Source organism: Pediculus humanus, genomic scaffold, assembly GCF_000006295.1.
Source record: "Pediculus humanus corporis 1103172107415 genomic scaffold, whole genome shotgun sequence".
In the NCBI taxonomy this organism is placed as follows: Eukaryota; Metazoa; Arthropoda; class Insecta; order Psocodea; family Pediculidae; genus Pediculus; species Pediculus humanus.
This window is the reverse complement of record NW_002987039.1, coordinates 1,993-9,890: the sequence shown is the minus strand read 5'-3', so window position 1 is coordinate 9,890 and position 7,898 is coordinate 1,993. Positions and strand designations below refer to the sequence as shown.

Below are 7,898 nucleotides of genomic sequence, written 5' to 3'. Positions count from 1 at the left end.
CCAAAATAAAATTAGTTGATACAAATAAAAAAAAAAACTTAAACGTAAAAGTTTAACCAAAAAATAAAATAAAATAAAATGAAAAATTTAAAGAAAAAAAAAAAGAAAACTTTTTTTTATATACTTAAACTTATTAAAAGTAAAAAGAAAAAAAAGAAGATAATAATGATAATAATAATAAGACTCGCGTTTAAAATCTATAACCGGCCGGACGTACGTAAGAATAACGGGGGAAAAAAATGACGTCATTTCCCTTTGATAAATGTCTCCTATTACCTGAACAAGTCAACCGCATGAAATTTTCACTCTCTCGTTTTTTTCCTCCCTCCTCCCATCCCCCCACACTCCCCATACAAAAGTCATTTTTCAAATATACTTTAAGGAAAAAAAAAAAGAAAAAAAATGGAGAATTATTATTATATGTGTAACTGTTTAGTGAGGGGGGAAATGGAGGGGGGAAATGGGGAGAGGGAAAAAAAGCTTCGAGCTCACGGGCAAGGGCGGACGAAATAAGGATAGACGTAAAACTTTTAATGCTTTTCCGTGATTTGAATACAAAATTAAGAAGAAAACAAAAAAAAAAAAAAATCGAAAAAAAAAAAAAATTTAATCCATAAATTTTAAAACTTTTTTATCTGGAGAAAGAAAGAAAGAAAAAAAAATTTTTCCCTTCCCCCTCCCTCCCTCCCTCCCTCTTTTTTCCAGATCTTAAACCTTTCATAAACAAAAAAAAAAAAAAATTTTTTTTTTCATAGGTATCTTGGATTCGAACCAAAGACCTTCACATTTTAACTTCGGGTCCTGTTACATTCACATCAGACGACAGATTCACTTGCAATCACGATCTCGAATCATCCGACTGGAGTCTTAAATTAAAAAATTCCAAAATCGATGATTCTGGAATTTACGAATGCCAAGTAAATACCGATCCAAAAATTAATCGTAAAATTATATTAAATGTCGGTAAGTTTAAGTTTTCCTCATCATCATTATTATTATTATTTAACTGTCGTGACGTCATCAACGAATTTGTCGTAACTTTAATAAATAAATAAATAAATTTACAACAACACCCTGTAATGAATTTTCATAAAAGAGAAAAAATGAAAAAATTTTTTTTGCCAAAAAAAAAAAAAATTTTCTTTTTTTTCTCCCCCCCTCCACCGGCATCCCCCCGACATTTTTTTTATTCGTTCCCTTCCCTCCCCTCCTCTACATCAGTATAATTTATTGCTTACGCTTTTAAAGAAATATCTCATTATCATTTTTTTTTTTTTTTAAAAAAAAATCAAAATTCAGTGTTACAAATTTTGACCTTAATAATAATAATAATAATAATTTTACACTTGTGAAATAAAAAAAAAAACTTTTCTTTAAAAATTTGATTTCTTAAATTTACTCGAATAGAAAATAATAATAATAATAATATTTTTTTTTAAAGAATGAAAGAAAGAAAGAAAAAAGAAAATTGTTTTACGAGTTGCCAACTTTTTTTTTTCTTTTTTTTTTTTTTATTTATTGGCACCCCTTTTTGGATTCTTTTCGCAAAAAAATTTTTTTTTTTAAATAAACGATAAATTGACACGATGATGAAACGTCAAAAGCTTGTCATGTGTAAATCATTTTTTTTTTTTTTTTTTTTGTTAAAGTTATCGATTTCGATGATGACGTAGTAAAAAAAGGAAAAAGGGAAAAAAAGGATTAAATAAAAAAAAAAAAAATTATTGACAACGCTCTCAAACATTTTTTACACGTGACGACAAAAATCCCGGTTGTTGTAATAATAATAATAATAATAATAATAATAATTTTTTTTTTTTTATAGTTTCAGGCTACGAAGCTTTCGGTAAGTTACCATTAAAAGACTTCGATGTTCAAATGATCGATGATGAGGGCGAACCTTACGATAAAGGTACGTAAAATATTTTTTTTTTTTTTGGCATAAAAATTTAAATTTTTATTTTATTTATTTATTTGTTTATAATTAGGAAAATCTTTAACGAAAATATTTGGAAAAGAAGAACAATATGTTAAAGTAAACAGTACGATTACATTTACGTGTTTGGTCATTGCACCGGAAGAAACATTAACGTCAATCGAATGGTTAAAAAATGGCCGACAAATATCATTTCAGGTATTATCAATTAAGGAAAATCAAACGGGAGGAGGGAAAAGTAAAAAGAAAATTTTTTGTTTGCGTTCCAGGCGTCCAGAGGAGGAATAATCGTAGATACGGAAAGAAACGAAAGAAAGGCAACGAGTCGATTGACTTTAGCTGACGTCAAAATGAACGACAGTGGAAATTATACGTGTAAACCTGGAAATGCAAAAAGCCATTCCGTTTCATTAATCGTTGTTGATGGTTTGTTTGTTTGTCTGCTCGTTTGTCACAATAAAAACGTTTGAATTTTATTTAAAAAGAAAATTTTTTTTTTTTTACAGGAGAACGCATTCAAGCAATGCAAAGGCACAACGACAAAAAGAAAAACGACAGCAACAGCAGTGAAAAAGAAAAGAAAATCAATTTTTATTTATTCATAATTTTTTCGTGCCTTTTTTTTATAAAATTCCAATTTTAATACGAAACGTTATTATTATTATTATTATTATTTATTCGTGATATTGTAGGTTTTATTTTATTTTAATATGTTATTAATAATTTTTTTATATTAATAATAATAAGAAGAATATTTCTAGTCAAAGTTAATAATAATTAATTATGTATTATTTTTTATTTTGGAGAAATTCGCGTTTTTTTTACATTAATAATGTTTGTTATGTTAATAATGAAAAAAGAGTCAAAGGAAAAAAGGAAGAAGAAAATTCAAAGGTTAAATATTTTTTAATAAGCGACGAAATCTGGATTTCGATGACATGAAAATGGGGTTTGAAAATGCAGGACATTAAATATCAGTTAAATTCCAATAAAAATAAAAAAAAAGAGAAAGGAAAAGTAAAAATGACGAAGAACATATTATTAAACGTCGTAGTAGAGAAAAGGAATTTCGATGGCGGCGGTGGTGGTGGTGGGCGGTGGATGGCGGTCGCGGTGGCAGTTAAGCCAAAGATGAAATTAAACGTGGAAAAACCGTAAAGGGAAAGCAGGAGTAGAAGGAGGAGGAGAAAGAAGAGTGGATTTCCAAAGAATTTTAGTTAAACTCCTTTTTCTGAGAGTTTTTGAAAAATTTCTTCCTTTTTCCGGAGATTTGGCGGCAGTGGCGGTGGCAGCGGTGGCGGCGGGAGCGTGTGTAATAAAGTGGAACGGATATAATAGTCAAATTTTTTTTTTTTTTTATACATATAAATGCAGGTATAAATGTTTAAAAGTCAGACATTTTTCCACAGTCAAATTTAACTCTTATGAACAAAAAATAATAATAATAATAAAATAAGGATTGCAAAACTTGATCCAGGGCTCCCAGGATAAGGAAACGACTCACGAGTTTCTTCAGCTAGCTCGAGTTCACCCAACCAGAAGACGGATATTGTCTTTGTTTCCTCTTCCTTTGTGTCACTTTATTTATATTATTTTTAATAAAAGCGCTTTTCCAAATAAAAAATTCACCTTTTTTTTATTATTATTTTTTTCAAACCCAAAATAAAATTGAACAAATAATTTTTTTTTTACACAAAAACGACAACATTACATGTGAGCGTAAATTATTATTATTATTATTATTATAAAACTAGAAAAGGTAAGAGAATTCGTTATCATTTGGAAAATTGTACTAATTGAAAGTAGTGGTAAGTTTTACGAATGAAATAATTGCCAAGTGGAAAATGGTTGCGGTGGCAATATTTTATTTTCTACGTTCAAATTATTCAACCAGAAGGCGAATATGGCAAAACACTAAATTTAACACCGTAACTAACTTTTACCTAAATTATCGACTTTTTTTGTCTTCTGCTATTTTCGAGTCTTTTTTCCTTTTTTTCCTTTTTTGTTTGTTTACGTCATTTCCGTTCGTTTTAAAATTTTTAACTTGATTTTATTTTTTTTTTATTTTACACCGTCGTTTAAATTGTTCTACTTTATTATTATTATTATTTATGTGTCCCGTCATAAGAATAAAATATTAGAAAAAAAGAGAAACCGGAAACGAATAATAATAATAATAAAATCTAAAAAAGAAAAAAAGGAAAAAATTTTTATTTTTATTAAAAAAATATATAAAAGGAAAAAAAAAAAATTTCAATGTCACTGATAGCTAAAAGCTAAAAACTTTTTTTTTAATATATATAATATCTTTTTTTTCTCTCATCACGTGTAGGCTCTTTTTTTTCTAAAAGGAAAAAAGGAAAAAAAGGAATTTATTATAAAGAAAATTTTTCAATAAAAATGATCAAAAAGAATAAAAATCAAAACTTTTAAAAGATTTGTTTGTTTTATTAAAAAAAAAAAAGGAATGAAAATTTTCAAAGGAATTTTATTCCTTTTTTCCTTTTATTTATTTATATACTGTATTAAAAAAATAATAATAATAATGATGATAAAATAATAATAATAAAAAGTTTCGGGTTGTTGTTTTTAGTTATCAAATATTTTAATTATCGGTTTTATTTGACATTTATTTACGGAATAAAAAAAAAAGTTTAATAAGTTATTTTAATATTACGTATATGTATGTTATGTAAATATTTATGTACATAACATTTATGTAGTTATTTATTTTTTTTGGGGGGAAGGGGGGAGAAGTCGACGGATAAAAAAACACAAAAAAAAAAATTTTTTTTTTACTGTTTTCTTTTACGTTTTGCACGCTCTACGAAATTTTTGTTTTTTTTTAGTTTACTACTGCCACGTCATTTTTTTTTTTTTTTAATACGAATAAAAGTAATAAAAAGTTTTTTTTTTAAAAATTTTTCGAAATGGCGCCTTTTTCGAAAAAATAAATAAAATTATGAGGATTTAATTTTTTTTTTTCTGTAAAATTATAAAATTTTTATTTATTTTTATTAAAAGTGTATTTAATATTATATTAAGGGATAAAGTTTTTTTTTTTTTGGGGGGGTTCTAAAACCACGTTTTTTTCCTTTCCTCTTTTAAATTCTTTTAATAATAATAATAATAATAATAATCGGGGTTTTATATATATACAAATAATTCCATTTAAGAATAATATTAAATGACGACATTTTTGTTTTTGTTATTGTTTTGATAAGATAATTGATAAGGATTTAAAAATTGAATTAATTTTTAGAGAGTGTGTGTGTGTGCGTGTCAGATAAAAAATAATAATAAAAATTCGCAAATTTTTTAAGTAAAACAATAATTTAATAATTTTTAAAATTATTTATTTATAAATGTTTTTTTTTGTACAATTTTTAAAATTTTTAAATGATGTTTATATTTTTTTTTGAAAACTTATTATTATTATTATTATTATTATCAACTACGGTATCATTCAAAAGCTGAAATATATATATATATATTTTTTTTTTAAATATTAATAATACATCTATGAAAAAAAAACAAATAACAAAACTGACTATGGAAAAATGTGTTGCTGATAAAAATGAAAGAAAAAAAATGGGAGAAGGGGGGAGGGAAGAAGGGGGAATTGTGATGTGTTTTTTTCGCGTGTAAAAATTCAAAAAAAAAGAAAAGAATTAAAATGAAAATGGTCGGGATCACCTGAGAACAAATGAGCAACACTGGAAAAAATATGTTTGAGCGGCCGCAGCCATACCAGGAAGAAGAAGAAGGACACATTCAAAAATTGTATACGTTCCAACGCCACCATTATGCTCTCCATGTTGCATGGCTGCTGGATGTTCACCTGATAACAAAATACAATCTTTCATGTTGATACGTTTTCAAATTTAAAAAAGAAGAAGAAAAATTAGAAAATTTTCCTCACCGTTTAAAACGTGAACCCAAACACTTGAGGGATTTGCATTGCTTGGTACGCATGTATAATTTCCAGAATCAACGAGTGAAGCTTTCGTAACAAGCAATTTACTCGTGGTTCCAGATTCTGTTTTTTCAGTCTCTAAACTGATTCCACCTCTTGGAGAGTCAAAATCAACGACGGAAGGACCGTGATACCATAAAACAGAACTAGGAGGTGTAGAATGGACATTTACCGAACACGTTAAACTTATCGTGCTTCCTTTTTTAACGTAAACATCTTCTGGACCTTGAATGGTCGCTTGAGCAGCTAATCATAATAATAATAATAATAATTATATATATATTCAAAAATTTTCCTACTTTTTTTTACGTGAATTTTTTCAATAAAAAATGACATGATGTGATAAAATGAATGAAACAGATGGAAAACAAACTATTTTCCCTCCCCCCATTTTTTCCCATCCTTTTCTTACTCCCTCCCCCCAAAAAAAAAATTTTATCGACCCTTTTATATAGTGAACCACTTTGTGTTTTTTTTCCTTCTCTCTTCATAATAGAATAAATTTCTAAAAAAATTTTCCTCTCAATAATAATAATAATGATAATAATATTTATAAAATCTTTTAAATCTTTTATTAATAAATAAATAAATTAATAAAAATTTATGTGTAAGGTAATAAAATAAAAATTATTATCAAAAGTTTTATTCAAAAAGTCTTTATAAAGTTTTATATCAACTCGTGTACTACTATTATACTACTATTATTATTATTATTATTATTATTATCATTATTATTTTGTCGAAATTTTTTTTTTTTTTTTTATTAATTACCCATAGAAAAAAATTTTTTTTTATTTATTTACATTTAAAATTTATTATTTTATTATTACCTATTAACGATTACTTTTTCTTTACATAAATTTTATTACATCGAACGGGGGGGAGGGGAAAACAAAAATAAATTATCAGATAATCACTTGTTGCAATTTTTTTTATTTTTGTGGGGGGGGAGGGAGGGATCGAATTGGAATAGAAAAAAAAACGTTATTTTTTCGTCGGGTAAAAAAAGTCATCGGAAACTAAATTATTTATTTTCTAATCGAAAAAAATTATTATTATTATTATTATTATGAATTGTAAATAACGTGAAATGTGGTTTAAATTTCAATGTTTAGCTTATAAATAGGAGGAGGAAAAAAATTTTTTTTTGTTATTCAAATTATCGAAAAAAAAATAATAAAACAACATAATAAATAAATAAATAAAAGCTATTCAAAAAATAATAATTCAAACTAAATAATAATAGCATGCATAATTAATAATAATAATAAAAATAATAAAAAGAAAACACTAAAAAGAAAAACTGTTTTTTTTTAATTGGGTCCTACCATATTTCGGATTCCTAGGCGCGTTACGACTTCGGCTGTCAAAACCGTCAGAGGACTTGTCTGGAAAAAGGAAAGACAACAAAAAAATTGAGTCAATGATATGTCGACGACGACCACACACACAAAAAAAAAAAAAAATTGCAAAAAGAAGAAGTGACATCTGACACTTTGAAGTGATTTTTATAGAAAAGACTTCATTTCCCCCTCCCCCGCCGCTTCTCCTTCTCCTTTTTCATCATCATCATCATCATCGTCTCTATTATTATTATTTTTATTATGGTGACGTTTAGTATTGTTAACATTTGTTGAATCGGAAGTAGATAATTTTAATATCATTACAATAAAAAAATAAATCGAATCGAATCTCGTTACTTAATAATAATAATAATAATAGGGTAACCTATCGAATTAGGGGGGCCAACTATTAATTAATAAAATTTTTTTTTTCCACAAGTTTTATTTAAATTTTTATTACCTTTTTTTCCCCTATCAATTAAAATAATTTATCAGGGTAATAAATTATCAATTAAATTTTTAATTAAAAATTACTTACTACCCGCCATTTTTTTTTTTTAAACGAATAGATCTCTCTCATCGACAAGCGAATAAAATTTAAAATTATTTCAACAAAGGAAAAAAAAAGAAAAATATTTGA

The 7,898-nt window shown here is 26.1% G+C and overlaps 2 protein-coding genes across 2 annotated transcripts in view; one reads left to right on the top strand and one right to left on the bottom strand.

Annotated features, from left to right (window-relative positions):
* Window positions 1-239: 239 nt before the first annotated feature.
* On the top strand, window positions 240-2,907 carry Phum_PHUM065940 (uncharacterized protein; the record flags this gene model as incomplete). The annotated part of the gene is made up of 5 exons (XM_002423493.1): window positions 240-284; window positions 756-963; window positions 1,989-2,134; window positions 2,206-2,370; window positions 2,851-2,907. The coding sequence occupies 5 exons, from the start codon at window positions 240-242 to the stop codon at window positions 2,905-2,907; spliced, it is 621 nt and encodes a 206-aa protein (XP_002423538.1).
* Window positions 2,908-5,631: 2,724 nt separating this feature from the next.
* Phum_PHUM065930 (transmembrane and immunoglobulin domain-containing protein precursor, putative) overlaps window positions 5,632-7,898 on the bottom strand; it is a gene marked incomplete at both ends in the record, with an annotated part of 2,826 nt that continues 559 nt past the window's right edge. Inside the window, 2 exons of the mRNA XM_002423492.1 lie at window positions 5,632-5,780; window positions 5,862-6,161. Of these exons, the coding sequence (XP_002423537.1) occupies window positions 5,632-5,780; window positions 5,862-6,161 (449 nt within the window). The remainder of the gene's footprint in view (window positions 5,781-5,861; window positions 6,162-7,898) is intronic.